Genomic DNA, 23,081 nt, shown 5'->3' on the forward strand with positions numbered 1-23,081 from the left:
AAAGTAAGCAATTTCTCAGTAATAGTGTGTTCTGACACTTTTGTATTTTTAGGTCTGATTTTGTAAGCAAGTTTTTAAGTGAGGTGAAACTTGGGGGTACACAAGACAAATCAGACTCCTGATAGAGGTACTGTAGTCTGGAAAGGTTGAGAGCCACTGTTTTAAGGTCATTAAAGAGGAGGAAAAGTTACTTTCATTATTTACATTTTAAGTGATTTTTTCTTCATTAGAATAACAAATCTAAATACAGATGCAAACCAAATTAAAAGATAAATATTATCAGCAAAGAGTTTTTATTTACTGACTGACATCTTAGGTCACTCAGACCACTCCCTGCCATACACACTATAAATGCAAAACATGTCAAATATATGATCCCTATGACCCCTACTGAACTAGAAAGGTCTCCTGAAGTAGCCAGGAAAAAGTGTTGGGCATTTTGACCAGTCCAAAAATAACTGACTGGTCAAATATTATCAAGAAAGGTAAAATATTTTAAAGCACTAATTTATTAGAACAGTAACAACAGTTTCAAAGAAAGAGTAAGACTTTATAGTCTCCAATAGTCTTAGCCTTAGATAGATATTTACGCCTAATTACAAAAAACAAGTTACTTGACTGGAGTATTTTAACTCAAAAATGCAGAACAATGAAATGAAGTTCTGAAAAATAGAATGGCACCATGATTTAATCAAAAAGGTAGGCCGTTGCCTACATCTGGGCATTCTTGCTGGATTATCTGACAATGTTTGAGCAAGGTCAAATAGGCAAGTGGGACTCTAAGAGCATCCTTATGCCAGAAGGCAAGGGGCTTCCCTGGCATCTAGCAGTGAGTTTCAGCTGACCTGACCAGCTCGGTGTACGCCAACTCATTATTGTTATAATCTGTAACTAAAAAGTGTTGTGTAATATGTCTTTGGAAAACTAAACTAATATATTAATATTCTTGCATGATGTATGTACGGTGAACCTACAAAGGATTATAAAGCTGTGCTGGAATTATGTCTAAAATATGTTTAAAACAGGCATGTCAGGGTGAATTGATAAAAACGATTTTTTCCAGACAAAGGAATGCAGTTCCGCCTGCTTGAATGTGTCTCTGGTGTAAACTGAAGTGTAACCAGAGACAATGACAAGAACACATGCATACCAGGCAAATAAAGCCATCAGGAGAGCAAGTGGGACAAAAGTGATCCCTTAGGGCTGGTCTACACTACAGAATTTTGTTAACAAAACAGCGGTGGTATACACACTGCAAGCTCCCCCCGCTAACGAAACTCCCCTGCTTTGATAATAAGATAAAACCACCTCAATGAGAGGCATAGAACTTTTTGCAGCAAAGTAAGAGCAACAAAGCATCAGTGTAGACACTATATGCAGTAACTGGGCTCCAGGAACTATTCCACAATGCCCACCCTGACAGCTCTGCTCACTGGTTTGAAATCTGCTGCACTGCACTGCCCTGCATTCCAGCTACACAGGCATGAGCCCCTCCCCTTTCAAAGCCCCAGAAAGTTTTGAAATTGCTCAGCGTTGAGAGCTCACACAGCTACTGCCCAGCTGAGCATGCGGGCTCCTGGCAGCAAACTTGCGTGGGGATTACAGGGGAATACAGGGGAGTGGGTGGATCATTCTCCTGGGTCTGTGGGGAGAAGAAGCTGTGGGAGAACTCGGAGGGAAAATCCTGCTCTCCCCGACACTAGGATCGCAACAACAGGGAGGCAAGGTGGGCTACTGCTGGGGGGAGGCAGGAGAGACTCCTGATGTGCTGTGCAGAGCAAGGGAGGGAGGCAGGGGCTGATGTTGGGGAGCGCCCCCCCCCCCCCCCACTGGTGTACAGGTCTCCGCTGAGTTGGGGTGGGAGGACAACAGCTGAACTGACTAGATTATTTAAACATTGTCAGAAAATTGTTCTTAAACCCACAGATATTCATATATTTCTAAGTAAACAACTACTATGGTTTTGCAAATTCTACTAAGCCACATACAAGTATTAATTCCTCTAGCAACATACACATAAAACAAATTTTCTTTACATTAGTTGTTTTCCATAAAATAATTTAAAATTGCCCTGCAGACACTATTCACATTAATCTCCTACCTGGTGGTTGTTGAGGCCAGAAATATTGTTGCCAGTCTTGAAGAACATATGTCAGTCGAATAGCTATGCTTACTGGAGGCAATGGAGTTAAAGGACATCCCTAAAAAAAATAAATGCAAAGAAACACTACAAATGAATTAAAGTAAATGAACTAGAGTTGCAATAATACTCTTAATCCTTCATTTATTTGAAACTAAAATACTGAGTTTAAAAAAAAAAAAAAAAAGAGTGAAGAATGGGCCTTAATTGTTATGAGAGATTTTGTTGTTTCAGTACAATCTCTTGTAAAGTTTCAACCCTAAGCAGGTTATTTATCACTGTCTACTTCAGTCACCTGGCTTTAAAAAAAATAACTGGCCTAATTTTAACACAAGTTTCCCCTACAATATATAAAAAATACTATACAATATAAAAATAGGGCAGATGGTATAAATTCACAAATTAAAATGAATCAAGTTAGATTACTTTTAGAACATGGGCCAAATCATGTTTGTCATACTCAGATCAGCAATCGTATTGACTTCAGTGAGATTCACTGCCTGAATAATGCCAGAAGAATTTGGTTCTAGGACAGCTGACATCAATGATGTGGGTGCACAAATAAGTAGAAAATTATTTCAAATCCACACAACACTGGAGACTAAACTAGAAGAAGGATGGTAATGGGATACATTACCCTTCATCTTTTGGCATGAGATCAAATCCAACACAGAAAGATAATGATGAAAATCATTAGTGTCTTACTGGTGCTTGATGGCCTATGTGAAATGAACTGGTCTCAGTCCAGTTCCTGGTGAACTGGTGTATCCAAGTGCAAAGAAAGTCTGAAGTTTGTTAAAAAGTTAAAAAGAATAGATATGCCCCCATTTCTACCAAAGTCAAAAAAATCAAAGTGATTTCTATCAAAAACTTTCCAAATAAATTCAAGGAACATTTCTAATAGAAACTTGCTGTCAGTATCTCACTGTGAGGAGTAATGGGGGAAGGAAAGGTACAAAAATATCCCATCAAGATGTGTATCTCAGTTACTATGGTAATCATGTGACCTTATTCTGGTCATGGTGCCCTTCATTCCCATTAATAAGTGTCGAATGTAGAGTGTAATTTCTTAAAGGCAGGGACCACATATCTGAGAGATGCTTAGTAAATTTTGAGCAATGTAAAAAAAATTACAAATAAATTTCTCTGAGCTGAGAATAAGCATAGGAAATATCAGTCCATAGTTCTTTGTTCATAATGTTGCAAGTGCCTTAAAATAACTCGTTATAATGAAAGCCTTCACAGTAATAACTACAGCATTTTTACAATAACTATCATATAATAAACATTAAGGTCCCATTCAGCAAGATGTTTAAGTACATATCTAAACTGTCCAATTGACGTTAACAAGATTATTCACATGCTGAAAGTTAGGCATATACTTAAGCACTTCCCTGAACTGGAGCCCAAGTGACTTTTTTCCAAAAACTGACAGTTTCCATTATGGAAAAAAGCTTTAAACATTTTGATAAGATTCCTGATTTTCATTACAACCAGCATTGTCAACTTCAGCAGCTGTATCATTCTGCAAGAGCAAAATCTTCTCAGGACTGGCTGAATTTCAATTGTAATTATTCTACTCTCCATTGCAAGATACATGAGAGCAGAAAGATTAGACTATCACAATAAAGAGTCAAACTTCTTTTTTCTTTGCCCTCCTCCCCCCCACATACTTCATTTAAACACCACATAGAGTTGTTGTGTGTTACTCAGGGGGTTACAGAATTGACACAGTATTAGAAAGTAAAGTATGAAAAATTATTCAAAACAGTACTCGCATCAGCAATTTAGTATCACTGTTGTTTATTTTTAAAAAGGTTAGTAATTAAACTAAAAGAAAAAACAGGCAGACAATGTTGATGTAAAGCAGAGACCCTTTTTCCTCCCCTTTAATGATTACATTACCTAGAGATTTTTTTAAATTGCTGATTTGAAAGGAAATAGCCTACGTTTCACTTGGTTAAAAAGCATGATTTCTAGTGTATACACATACTTACTATCTTGGATTTGAAAATGTCCAATAGACCTGATAAATGAGTATACTGATTTGGCACTTTACGAAGATGAACCATTTCAAAGTCAGTTCGAACTCCAGGGCCCTGACATTCTCCAACATACATTCTTCGCCATTTATGATGTATTTGCACAAACAATGGTACCTGACTGCAAAATATTGAAGCAGTAGATTACAAAAAGTTCATTGTTCTAACATCCTCAGAACTATTTAATAGTATGTATTTCAAAGCAATTTCAGACACTTCTACACAGAGATATAAAGAAAACCACCACCATACACTGGTACTTGGGTTTTAATGAAAAATAGTTAAGTTAAATAATAGAAGTCTTAAAATATAACTTTCACTAACAGAGTTAAGTGGAATGTACATCAAATTGTAGTAATGTCATCAGATCTGCAATGTCATAAGTAATATTTTACCGAACATTTTGTCTTAAGTTCTGGTTTTGAGAGATTTAATAAAGAGTAAGAATATTTTCAGGAACTTTATAGCTTTATGCCATTAGATTTATGAACAAACTAATTTATAATTTTATAAACTAAATTTTTATGAAGTTTATATTAAATACTGAGAAAATTTTATAAATTTTCCTCAACAATTTCATTAATGACTTGGATAATAGAGTGGAGAGTATACTTATAAAATCTGCAGATGACATGAAGCTGCTATGGGTTGCAAGTAATTTGGAGGACAGGATTAGAATTCAAAATGACCTTGACAAATTGGAGAATTGGTCTGAAAATAAACAAGATAAAATTCAATAAAGTATTACACTTCGGAAGGAAAAATAAAATGCACAAATATAAAAAGGGAAATAATTGGCTAGACAGTAGTACTACTGAAGAGGATCTGAGGGCAATAGTAAATCATAAATTGAATATGAACAATGTGATGTAGTTACAAAAATGGCCAATATCAATCTGGGGTGTATTAACAGGAGTGCCGTACTGAGGACATGGGACGTAACTGTCCCATTGAACTCAGTACTGGTAAGCTCACAGCTGAAATACAGTGTCCAGTTTTGGGTGCCACATATTAAGAAAGATGTGGATAAACTGGAGAGAGTGCAGAGGACAGCCAGAAAAATAAGAGGTTTAGAAAACCTGACCTATGAGAAAAGGTTATAAAAAATGTGGTATGTTTAGTCTTGAAGACAGACAACAAAAGGAGGACTTGATAACAGTCTTCAAATATGTTAAGGGCTGTTATAAAGAGGACAGTGATCAATTGTTCTCTGTGTGTACTGAATAAAGGACAAGCACTTAATCCGCAGCAAGGGAGATGTTAGGAAAAAGTTTTTTTTAACTATAAGGAACTGGAATAGATTATCCAGAGAGGTTCTGGAATCCCTATCATTGAAAGTTTTTAAGAAGAGGTTGGACAAATGCCTGTCACGGATGGTGTAGGTATACTCGGTTATCCATCAGCACAGGTGGACTGGACTAGATGACCTTTCAAATTTTCTTCAAGCCTACATTTCTAGGATTCTATGAAAATCATGTCTTGCAGATCAATTAGTAACTCTTATGGTTTTTGATATTTTAAAACAAGAAGTTTTTCCCAGTTTGAAAAAGCCTACTGAACATAAGTCATACATATGGATTCAGTGCATTAAAATGTTAATTATCTTTGAAAGAGTCCTGTGCTATTAAGGTTAGACCAAGTTTCCATTGGGAGAGATAATTTTTTATATTTCTTTCTATGGCAGTATCAAACTAAGTCTACAGTATATGCTGTTGCTATCAATTTCATATTTTTCCTTACCAAAAATCATCTTCCAAGTTATAATAAAAGTAGTATCTGGACATGTAATCTTTTTAGCACTTCACTTACCAGCCAGTGTTCCCCAATGCAATTGAAATTGAACTCAGAAGAAGGTTACATTTGGATTCACTAAGAACTGCATCATGATTTGCTGCTGGAGCAATAATCACAAATTCCCGTAAACCATACCTTAAAAAAGGTAACATTTGTAGTAAATGACATGTGACAAATAACTGCATATTCTTAAGTCAGTCCTAAGTAGGCTGGAGTACAGCTGTCACCAATTTACTTAACTAGTGCTCATTGTGGCGGTAATATAATGGCAATTATTTAGCATGGACTAGTACTGACAAGCAATTTAAAATTAATAGAGAGTTTCCTTCTTTAAACATTTCCATTTGGGTTGATCACTTTCTAGGTTAGTTCATAGAGAGTAGAGGCAATTGTCTCTTTTATTGTCAAAACACAAGAATTCCCAGGCAAAGACTATTTCAAAATTTACAATCTAAAGTTACATCAGAACTTCTACAATGATTTATCATCTATCTCAGAAGAATTTTTTCCACTTGCCACATGGTTTATTAGGAGAGACCACAAGGCTAAAACACAAGATTTTTTTTTAACCACACTGAATATTGCAGAGACATATTTGGAGTAGAAACACTGAAAAGCTGATATGCTGTCACTGCAAAGACTTAATATAAAATTGTGACAATCAGTGTATATAAGACTTCATATGATGTGTCTAACCATATTTAATATAAGATGAAAACAATTCTCATGACAATTTATAAGATGATGCAAAATCATAGCTGTGGCAGGAAGCCCCTGTACAAATGTAGTCAAAGTAATTAGTATTCACGCTAAAGAGTTTTCTATAAAAGCATGAGGCAAACTTATCTTTTTTATAGTTAATTGTCATAAATACGGAAAGTTTCCTGACAGTGCAGTTTATCATACAGCACAGAAGTTTGATACAATGTTGGACCTTTGCATAAGGTTTCTGTAAAAACTATTGTTCATAGTAAGCTTATAAGTATAAGAAAGAATATAAAAAATTTTACAAATACAATAGCCTAGGTACTGAGGTCTCAGGGAACCTGGTAGTGGAATAATGGGCCTTTCATCTATGTGTCAGTGCTTCAATTCTGGTTGTAACCATTTTACAACCATTAAACATCAAACAGGAAATGGGTTTGTGATCTCGGTCCAATTTCTAGTGGAAAGGGAAGCCACCACAACAATCGGTATCCACCCCACCCCACTGACAGTTTCCTAAAGGTAAAAAAAATGAAATTTGTCAACCTTCTAATTACCAAACAGAAATAGTCGATTGGGTTCAGGCATGTGGGGTAATGTGAGGATTCACATATGAATACCACACTACCTTTGAGAGAAAGAGAGATTGGTATTTATACACAAAAAGCTCATAGCTCCAGCCCGAGTCCAAACATCTACATCACAATTAAACAGCCCCATAGCCCACGCCCTACGAGCCTAGTCAGCCGACCCTGGCCAGCTGTGGGTGTTTAACTGCAATGTAGACATACCCTCTGATGCCTAGCAAGAGCCCCAACATCAAACAAGCACTGCAGTGGGAATGCCAGGGCACAGTCTACTGTCTGTCTACAAGTCAACATAAATTTCAACAGAGTCCACACTGCAATTACAGATCCAAATTTGAAAATAGTCTCAAGACTGACAAATTTGGGAAAGCTGTTTTGGTAATGGAGTGGCAAAATGAGAAAATGTTCCTAAAGAAGTTACTTGAGAGTACTGTACTAATAAGCTCCACATAAACAATAATATACAAAAAAACCCTGGAGATTCCAGAGACTTAAATCAAGGTTTGAGTTGTCAGAATAATTAGGTTTTTTGAAGCAGCTGGAGCAAGTAACCCTACTGCATTTTCAAGCAGAGGGTTCCAAACACTGGACACAGCTGAGGAACCCAGTATACACTGGCAGAACACACAGACTCAAAAGAAATGCTGAATTTAAGATCCTGCAATAAGAATAACTATTTATTTAACAGACATAAGTGAACAAGAGACCTACTGTAGCAGCCAGAATACAAGTAGTAGTATTTGATTAAAAACCCCTACAAATTTTTGTTCTTCTCATATTTAAACGTAGAAATACATGCAAACAAATGATAATTTCTTCCTATTAGGGCAGTTTTTGGGGGGGAAAAAAAAATTAAAAGTAACCATGTTTTGCCTGCAGCCATGCCAGTTGAGATTTCCAGAAAGAGGCACTAAATCAATGCCTCTCTCAGGCAGAATGTACACCCACTCCAGGACTAGCCACAATCATCTGATTTTGTACTGGCTACCTCCAGACTCCAACACAACAGAGACTGTAGGCAGCTTTTGCCATTACTCTGCTGAGGTCCCAAAACCCGTGATGCATCAGTGAATGAGGAGCCATGTGATACAGTGTCCTCAGTATGCCAATGATACCTATGTTTGTCTTCATATCATCCGTTCAGATGACATAGCTAGGGTGTTAATCAGTGCCTGGTTGGGACTGGGGCATGGATGACAACTAGTTGTCTGAGGTTCATGCCAGATTGAGGGAAAGCAATTAGAAGGCTTAGCAAGGATATGAAGCCTTTGCAATATGGAATCTTAAAATACTCTACTGCTTTTAGATGAACAGGTAGCAACTGTGGTCAGGACTATTGTTTTTACTTCCAAGTGATTGGGAAGTTGTGTCCTTTATTCTAGATGCAGATTTTACTACAATTTTCATCTATACCTTTGTCAGACCAAGATTTGACAAGTACAATGCACTCTGTGGGGCTATACCTTAATTAAAACCATTTGGTGCAACTACAAGTCCTGAAGATGGCTTGTATACTTTAGCACGTAAATAAAATGGCATGTATAAGTGTCCTACGTATTATCAAAGATTACAAAATAGAGGCCATAAGATATGCTTAATCAATAATCAACCAAGCCCGATGGACTATGCAATTTCAATCTGACCCTGTGTCTTTAGAAATGTTCTCTTTTCCTCTTTTGTGCTTGCAATTAAAATAAAAAGTTTTGGATGGACTATTCGCAGTATTTAAGAAGCCTGAAAAAAAAAAAGCCAAACTAAATTGCATTTTGGATTTTCAATTCATTTTTCAAATATTTTAAAAAGACCCATACTAAAACTTACTATTCTTTTTATAACCACTTTTACCATTAGTGTACCCTAGGATATTATATATTGTTATTACATTATAAATAAAAGGTACAATAGAGACAACTGATAGGTACAGTCCCTGCAACGTGTACAGTGATGTACTCAATCTGAAATACAGCCAGCAGGGGGGGAGGAAGACAGCATGTATTATTCACTCAGGCAGAAATCATTGAGATCATTTATTTCTCGGCTGAAGCATAAAAGCTTGCATAGGACAAAATATATTATTTTCTTCTTCGTTTCTTAACTATAATTGTTATGGAGAAGAAATACAAGAAGAAAAGGTAAATAAGCCCAACATTTATGCAAAGAGCAATTTAATTTGACAATAACTTTCTGTATTTCCATTTCTATTCTTTAAGTAATCTCGAATTAAATAATGGCATTCTCCTTCTACCCAAGTCTGCAGCCAAAACATAATCCTGAGTTTGTAACATCATACTCTGATCAGAAAGACCGGTGACAGCACTAATTCTGCTTCACTGCAGAAAGGAATGAAGAAACTGAAAGGAACACAGTGTTTATTTAACTTTAATAAAAACATATCAAAATTATGAACGACAAATACATCTTAAAAATTTTATTGAACATAAAAAAGTCTTGTTCTGATATCAAATATTAGTTTCTTTTATACTAATATTCAGTCTGAAATGTATTTAACTCTCTCAAATTTTAGGACACATTCCACTAAGTGTTATTTGAAGATTCTAAACTCTGAAAACTTTTTACTTTAGTTTTAATTGAAATAATAAGTTAGTTTAAAATTAGCTAAATGTTCCAAATACTTAGTGATGCTTATTTTTGTAAGGCTCAAATCTTGACACAAAGAATGCCAAACAAATACCCATTTTGACCACTGAAAATCAAATTATAATATATATTCAAATATTACTTGTAATACAGAAGAAAATAGAATGAAGAATGTATACATACCATCTCACTAGACAATGGGCTCTAGGAGGAAAATCATTGTTCATGCACAGCAGGTCTTGCATAGATAATGGAAGAGCATCTGTGAAACAATTTGATCAAGATAAGTGTCAGCATATTTTCACTGTGTCAAACAGAAAACTGTTAAGTATGAAAGGTAAAGAGAAAATGTCCTCTAACTGGCTTCTTTTAATAAGTCTTTGGTGAGGTTCATTATATTAGAACAGAATCTTTGGAACAGAAAACTTTCCTATTAAACTCAATTTTACATCCAGGTTTATTCACACTGTAGATTTTGTTCCTAGTACAGTAATAAACAGAACTCAATGTTCACCATCCACCCCAAAAACTTCATGACCCTATTAAGGCCCTGGAGCTTGCCTTCCTGTTTTTACTGCTTTCATATTTTTCCTCCCTCCTCAAGGCACTATATTATAACCACCATCTTTCTGGGATCCATCATTCACAGCCACAGGACCTCCTGAGGACAGTTGTCCATGCTACAATGCTACCTTCAGGTAAAAAGAGAGATACTTGCACAAAGTCTATTTATTGCCTTTTGGGTGTCCAAGGCCTGAGGAATGTTAGGTTTTTAAGGTTTATTTAATACAATTTGTTCCTTTAAAAACCAAAGGAAAGACATAAAAGGAATCAGAACAGCAGAACCTTAAGTTTCTGAAGGTAGGCAATAATTTGGGCGCCATTAATCAATCTATTTTAAATAAAACAGCACTAATCACCACAGAATTTAGGTGCTATTGCCCTTGAAAATGATCAATCAAATAATTTTCAACTAAAAAAAATATTCAACTCATTGCATTCAACTCTACACCATTACTACTCAATGGTATGCATTCCTTGTAGGTGTGAGGCAGTTCTCCAAAAGGAGCGATATTTTTGGATTTTATATACCCACCCTGAAAACACCCACATCATATAATCATTTGATTTATCATTTGACATTTAGATGAGGTATGACGTACAACTGTCAAGTGGTGCCATAAACCCTGTATGCAAGGTGAAACAATGGTACCCAAAGTGTGAAAGTGTAATTTTTTGCAGTTCCAAAAACACTAACATTACTATGATGACGGGATTTACTATTTATGTTAATTTCAACACTTTAATATGGTGTTTATTGGTCAAAACTACCAAATAAACAATGTATTAAAAGATCATTCTATATTAGATTTGCATGGGCAAGTATTTTTTTTCCAGAAATGGTGAAGCTATTTGGCATATGGCAAATATCAACATTTTACAATATACTGATATGAAATAGTTTCACATCATATATTTTTAATTGCCAAAGTATCTCACAAATGATTATAGTTTTCTATATTTTCAATTGAAATTTTCTGACCAGATCGGTTTCACACTGAAGTTTGTGCACCAGCAGCAGCAGATGGCATGCCCATAGTTTGTGCTGCATAATGACTAGATATCAATGTAGGTGAATTCCTAAAAGTAAGGCTTCTCCATTTGTAAGCTCTTGTACATACAATGTAGCATCTAGTCTGCCTGGTAGAAGACTGTATGCAATGTTGTAGATGTGTTGGTCCCAGGATACGAGAAAGACAAGAAGAGTGAGATATCTTTTATTGGACCAATTCCTATTGGCAAAAGAAATAAGCTTTTGAAATCCATATGGCTCATCTTCAGGTCTGAGAAAGGTAATCAGACTGTCATCGCTAAATACAAGGTGGAACAAATTGTTAAGCATGAGAAGTTACCACATGTTGAACTTAAAAACAAAGTGGGCAATTAATATCTCTGCAGTCATAGGACAAAGAAGAGTTAGTACGTTACAGATTGTTGTAATGAGACAACATGCTGCAGAAGGACTTCAGGAAAAAATGAGGAACTATCTCCTGCAATTCATACGCTCCAGAAGGGACCAACTCAAACAAGAAATCACCACATGCTCCCACTCTGGAAGGCGGAGGGAGGAAATCAGGAAACCTACTTAGCAATTACGCAAGAAACCCAAAACAACTAAGTCCTTGTCTACATTAGCACTTACGTTGCTCAGGAGGTACTTTTTCATACAAAAAGTTTCACGACAAAAGTTTTGCCAACATAAGAACTAGTACAGACAAAGCCTAATCCAAAAACAAGTGGAATCAACTACAACTACTCCACAATACACCATCTCTGGTAGAAACCATGACACTAGGACCTGAAAATACATGACACCCCAATATCATCAACCTATCAAGAATACTCTACAATGGACTGCACTTCTGCCTCACCACAGAACCTGATATCATACTAACATGTGAAGAACTAGAAGAATTCTTCCGATTCTGCCCCTCAGTGCATTATTTTACAACAAAGATGACACCAACCACAGCTTCCATGTCCCACCAACAATCATAAGAAAAAAATCATCTGACTAGTTACCCACCAGTGGATGAAACCACATTCTTGATCATTACACTGATTGCTGTGGGCGGGTGGAGGGAAGAGGAGGTAGACTCTGAAATTCTTTTGCATCCACAATCCCTCCACTGCCAAAAGGTCAGCTGTACAGTCTCTGAAATCCAATCATCCAATAGTGATCAAACCAGCAGACAGTGGTTGCCATCCGTCCTCAACCATGATAACTACATTAACAAGGCCAACCAACAACTCTGTGACACTACCTACTATAAAGAACTCAAAGACAACCCCGAACCAAATTCCAGAGGAATCCTCAAAGCCTTCCCCAAACAACTCCAAACCTCATAGCCCACAAATCACCCAAGGGACCTTCTACATGTTTCCCAAAATACACAAACAAGAGACCCCAAGCAGACTCATCACACCTGGCCATGGAATTCTCACCAAAGGAATATCAGGACTCTCAGAAACATCTTCAATCCATTCACCACACAAAGGGCAAGTTTCCTCCAAGACATAACCAACTTCCACGTCATCAACCATCTTCTTCAGAACCTTGGCCCCATGGATACCACCTCCTTACATACCATCATCCTTCACCATGAAGGCAACTCTGCCTGCCTCAAATATGTACAAGACAATGAACAACACTCAGATATCCATCCTAAACACATCATTAAACTCATCCATTTTATCCTCACCCATAAAAACTTTACATTCAATAACAAACATTTTTCCAAACCGTCGGAACAGCCATGGGAGCTAGGATGGCTCCCCTGTATGCCAACCTCTTCATGCACCACCTTGAGGAAGAACTTCCATAAAAATACGACAAAATAAATCTTTCCCAAATCCCCTCTTCTGACCTTCAACCACCCACCCTACTTCACCAAGCTCATCATCAGAAGCAAGCTCTCTGCAGACCAGGACACACCAACTCAGAGCAGCACCAGACCCTGCCAGAACAACAGATGCAAAACTTGCAGCCATATCTCCATTGCTAAAATAATCAATACCCCCACCCCACAGCATACCTTTCATGATCCATGGGCCCTACACAGTCCTATCACAATATGTGGTGTCTCTCATCCAGTGCATCAAATGCCCCAAAAACTATGTGGGTTAAACTAGACAATCATTATGCTCTTTAATGAACCCGCACAGAAAAATAAGAAGACAAAAAACAAAACAAAACACCTTATCTGTGGGCGAAAACTTTTCACAAAATGATCACTCCATATATGATCTTTCAGTCCTCAAAGGAAACATGCACAACACCTTCAAAAGACAAGCCTGGGAGCTTAAATTCATGACTCTGCTAGACACTAAAGATCAGAGACTCAAAAGAGACACTGTTTTTTGGTCTCATTACAACTATCTGTAACGCTACTAACTCTTCTTTGTCCTATGACTGCCCACTTCATTTTGAAAAGTTTCTTGCAGCATGTGTTAACTCCTGATGCTTAACAATCTGTTCCACCTTGCATTTAGCTATGACATTCTGATTATCTTTCCCAGACCAGAAGAATGGCTTGGTGATATCAAAAATCTTGTCTCATTCACCAACAGAAGTTGGACCAAGAAATATATTACTTTACCCACCTTACCTCTCTGGTAGGCGGGCTTGCATTTATAGTTATTGATTCATGCAGTACCAGCCTTTGAAATATTCTAGAAACTTGTTTTTCAATTCTGCAGTTATACATAGGTTAGTATTAGTGTTAGAGGTGACAATACATAGCTTCATATTATGAATATTAAAAAGCTGTAAGAGAAAGAAGTGGCCTAACAAGAAATGGTGAAGACAAAGTCCATAAACAAGTCCTTGCCTCATGCTCTTCATCCCTCTTCAGTGCAGTTACTGCTCTTACCAACCAGGTCATCAGCAATAAGACAGTCCCATCTGACCCTGAATCACATCTACAGGTGCTTATCAACATATCCACTTGACTGCATGTAACATCAGATATACAAGAGTCTCCACTGAAAATAGCAGGTGTTGGTGAAGAACAACAAATGGAGAGATTTGTGAGAGGTGCACTTGATTCTGATGGGACATGTAGCTTCTTCAACAGCATCAAGAAATCTGGCATCAAAACATTTGGTTGTTTTGGCCATGTTCGCAAATATCTGGCAAGGAAGGGACAATCGCAGCAGCTATCAGTCCAGAAACTGTCTTCTGCAGAGCCCTGTCCTTAATAAGATCCAGAGATGAGGTTTCAGTGGCATCTGTTCTTAGTGACCCAACAGGACCTGTGCCTATGTCTCTCTTCCATGCAGATGGAATAAGGAGTAGAACAGACAAAGCTGAATTAGGACATCAACTGGAAGTTCTATCTGAAAGAATTCATGAGCTAAGAGCATGCAATAAAGAAACCTCCATATTATATATAAATAATCAGATATACAATGGCTGTCATACAAATGATGGCTGGAGACAAAATCCACACATTTGATGAATTGGCTGCTGAGTACTCGAGGGAAGTCCTAAAAGGATCTGACAAACCTAATTCTGTAATCAAAGTATTTGACAGATATGACAACAGTAACTTTGTGAAAACTGCAGAAAGACAGCACTGGACAGCATCTAAAGTTGGATGCAAGAAATACCAAATGACCAGTGGATGTCCTGTGCCTCAATGGAACAGTTTCTAAATGCAGCATCCAGCAAGCAGTCACTCGTACAATTCCTCCAAATATATGGTCCAAAATGAACCTGAGAGTGTAGAGGCACAGCCAACACAAACACTCCTTGCTGGTGGTTTTTCCAGTGGTGGAGTGCAAAGCCATCACCAATCAAAGGGCTGAGGAAGCCCAAGGACTTGTAGAGTACTCAAGACGAAGCAGGTACAAGGATGCTTCTGCATGCTGTATGTGCAAACATGGTTTTTGGGTTTCTTGGTGTTAAAAGGTCACCCAATAGATGTTTTGGTCCTTGCTGTTTACTACTTTCTAAAAATGTAACATAGATAACATGAGAGCTGAAAATAGGCCCCATTACCAGCACAACTGACAAGTGTTGCATGCAATTTTGTGACACACTCACTCCTGACTTTTGCAGGACACACATTAACAGGATATGACACTGTCACCCCAACATGGTATTTGCGAGAGGGGGGTGAGGGAGGATCTGTATTTAGAGTTGTCAAAACAAAGGGAGCTTAACACTTCCAAGACCTTGACAAATTTGCAGAGTGTGATGGACAAGCCACAATTTCTGAAGCAAGGAAGATAGTATCAGTGCTGCATGACCACAGCGAGACAGAAAAGGAGATCCACAGAGACCTGAATTGCTTGCACCTCAATCTAGTCATCACAAGTCACTGACCAAACTCCTACCATGTGAAGACAGTTTTGAGGAGCATGTCAAAAGAATATCTTGGCAAACAAGGATTTAGATGTCTTCACGGAGAGGTAAAACAGATATTGAATTACTATTGCAACATGGATAGAAAAATGGAGATGATGAACTACTTCCTGTATTCTTCAAGGACTCAACAGCATCTAACCTTATTTGTGCCTGTACCGGTAGTGGTCACTGCACAATCGTTTTTGTAGTCAGAACAATCTTCCTTGCACAGAACTGCATACATACCAAGACAATGAAGACTCTGGTAACCCACGCACCCTCAACAAAGAAGATGAATGATGATGATGAACAAGATGGTGATAATAACTAGAAATGTCACCACTGCTGTCACATTTCGATATCTGTACAAAATTATTATTGGATTATTACCCTTTAGATTGTCATTGTGATGCTCTGAGGTCACAGAGAAATCCAATTTTATGTCTTGAAATAGAAAGAGGGTCATTAAACTAGCAGAAACTAATCCAAATATTTCAAAGTGATCATTTTACTGTGATTGTGCTGTCACTGTTTATCCCTATTTCTGTGGTAACTGCAACACTTGACAACTCCACATCATACCTCATGTCAACCTTCACAGTTGTCAGTCTAGCACATTTCACTAGCACTGATATAACTTTTAATTTAAAGTGATTTCCTTAAAAAACAAATCCATTCTTTCTTCCACTGGGAAGGGATAGCTATCAAATAGTTTGGAAAATGTATTTGTTGCCTTAATCTGTAAAAGTGTTGAAGCACATCGTTAAGGAAATCACAATAGTAGAAGATGCTCCTGCTATGGTAATTCCTAAACATCATTCAAGATTTATCAAAAGATACCAGAAAGAGTGCTGGGACAGGGACTGTCATTGTAAGGACTTTACCAATCAAATAATGCAAGCATGTACTGGCTATCATCTGCATTTCTGAAAAAGATGAAAACTCCTCAGGGGCTTTGAGACGTTGCTTAATATAATGAGACTGGAAGTTTACTTATTCTTGATAGTTTCAAATTCTGATGCATGTTTTAGAGCTGGTGGGTGAATGGGGAGGAGTTAGGTTTACTGTTTTCTGATTAAGCTTTGCATAGACACAAGAAACCTTTAGATGACAGTGCAGTTGGAAACACTGCAATTACATACATTCACATCCTTTTCATGATAAAATAATTAAATAATGCAGATTTTTCAACTTTAGATTCTGCTGCAGTATTTGTTAATGTCCCAAAGAAAGTAAATGTTATAGTGAACAAAACATACCATTATAAAGCTCTTGTATGTTTGCTAAGCTACAATGTTCTTTCATCGCTGATATAATGTTTGACTAATGTGAAATGCTAACAGCAATATTTACATTAGATTTAAAAAGAGCCAACCAGACATAAGATTCGGGTTTCCTCCCAGACATATTAGCAAGAGAGAGTGATCGACATTGTTCCAAACACCAATAAGTTTTAGTAAAACTGTTCTTGAAAGAAGTTTTCAATATATGGGATATACTGAAGACCACAAAATATGATTTTTTACTTATGTTAACTAGAGGTTTGAATAGAAGATTGGGAAGTTAGGTTTTCCAAACTCTAACCCTCAACTCTCCCACTGTACACTCTCAGAAAGTAGTTTAGGAATTGATTTTCCCAGGTATAAGCAACCCCAACTTCAGCAGAAATCAATGGGAGTTCAGGCCATTAACTTCCCTGTGCCAAAGTTTATCCTTTTGTAATATGAGGGTAAAACCTTCATTATGGAATATTTAAAGTTTGTAAAGTATTTTGAGATCCTCTGATAAAAGGAATGTAAGTGCAAAGTATTGTTATACAGAGATGTTTCATTTTGAATAAGACTATTTATATAGTGTCATGGTCAGTAGCCAGTTAAAGTTAATGCTTTCCCAGATTTCTTTTAGTTCATGCACATATGCATACATGTTGAGATGTATGTTTTTTTCTGACTTTTTTTTTTTTTTTAAACATTCAAGATATTAGGTTAATAAGACTCCTGTTAGTTGTGAAAAGATGCAGCATTTACCTCCCAAGAAGCAAATGTAACAAATAAAGAGCCATCAATTTACTGGATGTGAGCTATTCAGAAAAGCTATTTGATTTTTTGCATCTCACTTTTTAAACTGTGCATAATTTAGAGGGGGTAGGTTTTCTCCCCAGAATTAGGAGGACATTTAAAGAGACATATTAATTCGGGTACAATAAAAAAGAACCTTGCCATGCCTGACAATGTGCGTTTAAAATTGATCTGTTGTGTTTAGCTGTAATATAACCAGATACACAAGAATGAGTATCTACAGATTACTGGATATTAATTAAAGATCTTAAAAATTATCATTTCTGTACACAATATCAAACAAAGAAGTTCATACAGATTAAACACTTGCTATTTTTGCCATTTATACCATGATAACAGCCAGACAGTTGAATTTTAGGACCTTTAGATTTGTAACCTAGCATAATGTCTCAAATTCTTAAATATCAATTTTAAAACAGGGTATTAAGTGGGGAGAACCAACTAACAGTACTACATGGAAGCTACTGTTTTCAAAATATTTTAAACAGACACGCAGTGTATGGTTTGAGCGCATAATCTGCAGATCTTTGAAGTTTCTAGGCAAGTCAAATTAATGTGCTGGAAATTTTACACTACTATCATGATACAATGAAGAGTAATTTCTGAATGTCATCTACTCTACACATATTTACCATATGTAAAAGAACAATCATTCACCTTCTACCAACTCCTCTTTTCCATCTTTGTCACTGGCTTCTTGCACAAGATAATGATGAGTAATGGAAAACCTGAAGTCAGCAAATGAAATTTTATCTGACTTCTCCTCCCATGTTCCAGTGGTAAATATACCCTGCATATTGAAAAAGAGGCAAGATATTAGTTGGTCATGGAGTTTTAGGTTAACTTTTATCAAGGTTTATCAGCCTTTATATTATATAAAGTATATTGCAAGAATTACCTACAGAATTAATCTTTCTGGTACAGATAATAAATATATATTTATTATTAGTATCATATTTTATATAGATTAACAAAAAAAGGTGTCCCAAAACATTTTACAAAGTTAACAAAATACTAAAACAAATCTTGCTATGATCAAGTCTGTTCATTTCAAAGGTCTGATTATTCTAAATAAATCACCTTTGGAATTATCTGGCAATCCAAAGGCATTTGTTCATCTCTCCTACAAAATCACTGATTTAAGAGTATTCACCAGTGCTTTACTGAAAGACCAAACAGCTCCTTTAGGAGATTACATCTATTGTATACTGCTTGCCTCCAGTATTTGGTATGAAATACTTTTCTGTTTCTAATACTCATCTTGAATTTCACCTTGTTTCTAAGTAATTACACAATTCTATCCTTCAGAGAACAGTAAATAGTTCTATGTATGAAAGACAAATATCAATCAAGCTTCAGATGAAGAAACAGTGGTCAGACCATTGTTTAAAATATAATGTATCCGCATAACACTAAGTATCACTGTATATGTATGATTAACAACAATTCTACTTTTCTACAGTAATTCCTTAATTTGCATCATCCTCATATTTGTTACATGGCTCCTGTCAATAGACTATTGGACTAGACAACTCAAGAGACAAGTTTCAGCCTTAAGGTGTAGGAATATATTAATAATTAAGGTTGAAAGTATTTGATTACATAACCAAGTTTTAACCGTAAAAACTGTCCTCTCACCACCAAATTTAGTTTCATAATACTCCTTTGAAAATGTACCGGCCAGCCCACCCAGTACAGAATTTCTCTGCATTGCTATGCAGGATATCTGGATAGTTTCCTATCTGCTGTTCTGGGCTCAGAGAAGGATGAAGGGTTTTTTTGTTTTGTTTTGTTTTAGAGTTTGAGGGAAGGGAGTGCCTCAGCCACAACTGCATCGCCTATAATGAAATACTGACAAGCACTGAGTAGCTCTGAAGGAGTCCTGGGAGACCTGTATCACATGCATCATGAAGGTTGAGTGACATGAAGTGAAGATAAAACAGAGATCCTTGAGAACTCATATGGGAACATAGACAATGCCTTTCCCACTCTGAATCCAGGAAAAAACTCTGGAGCACACAAAGATCTACTCATTACCAATATAACATTTCCTTTGGAAAAAAATATCTCCCAGTCATCTCTTTACAGGTAATTTTAACCACAGATTCATTTTGGCAAGTAAAATTCCCACTGAAAACTGTTCTCACTGTAAGCAACCTTAAACTTTAGCCTGCCAAATACAACATAATTTGAAGTGTAAATATTAATATACACTATACAGAGAATTTCAGAAGTAATTAAACTGACCTTTTCTAGAGGTTTGCCTGAAGAAATCCCAATAAGTTTCCAGTCATTCAAAACTTCTTCAACTTTTGAAATAAATCTAGTGGGCAGAAAAATTATTAGTATTTCCTGAACGGTATCTACATTAGAACTCATCTCCCTAAAAATGACAGTACAATATATTGAAATTCCTGAAAAATGAGCACAGTACACCTCATTACAAACAACCCTAGAGAAAAAAACGGTTAACTTATTTTAGGATTTTATACAATTTTTTTCTCTCTATTTCATTCATACTAAACCTTACTTACAGATTGTGCCAGATTGTGAGCCTCTTATTTACACTGGTGAGCATTTACTCACATAAGTAGTTCCACTCAGTAGTTCCATTTCAAGGGATGCTACACTTCATTCAGGTTTTCATTTCACTGATCACCAGTGTAAATAAAGTGCTCACAATCTGATCCATAGGATGCAAGCAGAAGCATTCCATCCAGCGGGAGGGAGGGGACACCTACGTATACCCAAACAGAACTGCAGAAATTAAGTAATTTATAAACGGTATGATTTTATCTGCCTCACTGAACAACTCAGAAATTATACACATGGAAAGTTAATTTTAAAATAAAATATGTACTGTATAATACAGTGCTGCTTAAGTCATCCAGTATCTGAACAAATAAAGGGTAATATGGAACAGAGAAGGATGACCAGAGGCTGAGCTGCAACTCTCTCTCTCTCTCTCTCAAGTATTTTATTATAACTAACAAAATAAACAGTGCACCCTACAGATATAAAGCTGTAAATTTAGTTTATGGTTCTGGTTACAGTGATAAACCCCTCAAAATTTGCTCTTAGTTTAGAAAGTTGCCTGAACTTTCTGGATGAGTTTTAGCAGAATCCAAATTCATGCTTTGTAATTCAGAGCAAGGCAACATTTTTCACAATACATGGTTTTGAACACTTTCCTTGGTTGATTTTATTATGTTCAAAAATACCAGAAATCCAAATGACCAAGCCAACATTTGTAAAAGTCAATAAATCAGCACTAGCCAAAGAGTGTTGTTCTGAATTTCCAACAGCTGAAAATGCGTACTTAAACTAGTTATTACAAATAATGAGAAGACAGATTTTGGTATGTACTTTTCTCCCTGAGAGACTTCATTCTTTGAAACTTCAGTGTAACCACCAGAAACCCTCAGAATCTTGGGATTCAATCAGAAATATTCATTTTAAACAAACAAGCAACAAAATTCTGAACCATGGACTACGTAAATAGCAAACAAAATTTAGATTTTAACACAAACAGACTATAAAACTTTATATAGTCGCTTAGTCCCCTTTCAATCGTATAAACTAGAGATGGAAAGGCCTATAAAAGGTAGATAATGCAGGATTATTCTTTACCATCTGTTTTCTGGTACTTTACATTAACAATATGTTCACTTTAAGGGAGTTCACTCTCACACATACTCAAACTGATGATGGGTCTGATCCTACTTCTTTTGATTTCACTGGGAGTTGGACTGGGCCTCATCTACGTTTTATTGGCATTTCAATACTCCAAATTGGAATATTTCTCATGATGGGGATAGCACCTCCTGCCTACCGAATTAGAAGGGGTCAATTTTCTTCTGTGCTCATTCTATCTGCATACAGACAAACTAGTACTTCAAGCAACTATTTCTGAATGTGTGTCACACACAGAAATACATTCTGTGCACTGTCCACATTACTACTTTAAATAAGCAAACAAGAAAAAAAATGACTAACTTTCTGACACTACAAAACAAGATAATTTTTTCCGTCAAAGATATGGCCAGGCAAAACGGATAACTGCATTTAGCCACACAAGCACCTCTCTGCACTGAACTGAATGCAACAGGAAATATTGTATTGTGTATTTAAGCACTGACATTGTGTTTAGAGTGGTGTGATAACATGACATGCAGTTCCCACTCTGAAGAACTGTGGCTGCGCTAGTTTTTCTGAAAGACACCCTACTGCTGTTAACATTAGTTCTCCTTCAGTGATGACAAAGAGAATTGGAAAGAGAAACACAGATGGACAAGGCTCCAGGAAGTCACTGGCTATTTTGCCACAGGATCATCTAGACCGAATTAGAGCAGGACAGTAAAAATGCTGCCAGCTCCCTACGCCAGCACACCCACAAGCAGCTACCTCCTCCGGGGTTACCAGGAGTGGGGAAAGCGTCACAAAATCGCCAAGGCGTGTGTGGGGCCGAGGGACCAGACGACGCTGGAGCCTGGGGCTGGGGGAAGGAGCTGGTGACCATAGCGGGTCGGCTCCTGCCCTGAGCGCAAGCAGGAGCTTGTCTAGGAAGCCGCGCGCTGTGCAGTCACCCATGACACTGGGCGCCTCTCTGATGGCCCCTTCCCCGTCACTTGCAACGCTGCCCTGCCCCGGCCCCAGGGGTTGGGGGCCGGGGGGGTGAGGGGAGCTAATAACCCAAGGAAGGGACTGAACTGGGGACGGAGGCGATGCAGCAGGGCCGGGGAGGGGGGCGGGGGTGGTCTCGTACCTTTCCCACTCGGAGGCGGTGGTGAAGTCCGTGATCTCAAACACGTCGGACTCGGGCTGCGGGGAGAAAGAACGGGAGAGACGGTGAGTGCGGGCGGGCTAGGAGGAACCGGCATGGGGCCGGGGCCAGGGGGGGCTCACCTCGCTGTCCGCCGCCATCTTGCGCAGCCAGTAGGCCGCAGCGGTAGCAGCAGCGCGCATAGGATGACGGGAGATTCGCGGCGGGCGGGCGGGCGCAGGGGAGGCGGGGAAGACGAGCCGTGAGTGGCGAGGCCCGCAGGCCAGCCTCGGGGGGGGGGCTCGCGCGCAGAGCCCTGCCCTGCCCCGCCCCCTGCTCTCCCTCAGCAACGGTCTGCTCGGGAGAGAGGAGACAGAGCATATCCTAACCCCCGGGAAAGCCCACGCTAGGTCCGTGCTTTGAACGCCGCCTGCGGTGCAGCCCGCCGAGCCGGATGAGCGTTG

At 37.8% G+C, this 23,081-nt stretch overlaps 1 protein-coding gene across 4 annotated transcripts in view; it reads right to left on the minus strand.

Moving 5' to 3' along the window:
• The window catches only part of RAB3GAP1 (RAB3 GTPase activating protein catalytic subunit 1), a 52,533-nt gene extending 29,672 nt beyond the window's left edge, over positions 1-22,861 (minus strand). The window contains exons 1-8 of one of the 4 annotated variants that reach the window (XR_010919895.1): positions 22,761-22,861; positions 22,621-22,676; positions 20,103-20,178; positions 18,513-18,645; positions 10,050-10,128; positions 5,992-6,111; positions 4,138-4,303; positions 2,102-2,201 (exon numbers count right to left, since the gene is read on the minus strand). Coding sequence is in view for 3 of the 4 variants with exons in the window: in XM_067549530.1 (XP_067405631.1) it covers positions 2,102-2,201; positions 4,138-4,303; positions 5,992-6,111; positions 10,050-10,128; positions 18,513-18,645; positions 20,103-20,178; positions 22,621-22,676; positions 22,761-22,820 (790 nt within the window). In the remaining variant the exon portion in view is untranslated. Of the gene's footprint in view, positions 1-2,101; positions 2,202-4,137; positions 4,304-5,991; positions 6,112-10,049; positions 10,129-18,487; positions 18,646-20,102; positions 20,179-22,620; positions 22,677-22,760 lie in introns of those variants that run through there. The other 3 variants (XM_067549530.1, XM_067549529.1, XM_067549531.1) reach the window with 3 other exon arrangements.
• Positions 22,862-23,081: the final 220 nt, after the last annotated feature.

This window comes from Emydura macquarii, unplaced genomic scaffold (assembly GCF_026122565.2).
Source record: "Emydura macquarii macquarii isolate MOO-44397 ecotype Brisbane River unplaced genomic scaffold, CSIRO-AGI_Emac_v2 contig_1253, whole genome shotgun sequence".
Taxonomy (NCBI): domain Eukaryota; kingdom Metazoa; phylum Chordata; order Testudines; family Chelidae; genus Emydura; species Emydura macquarii.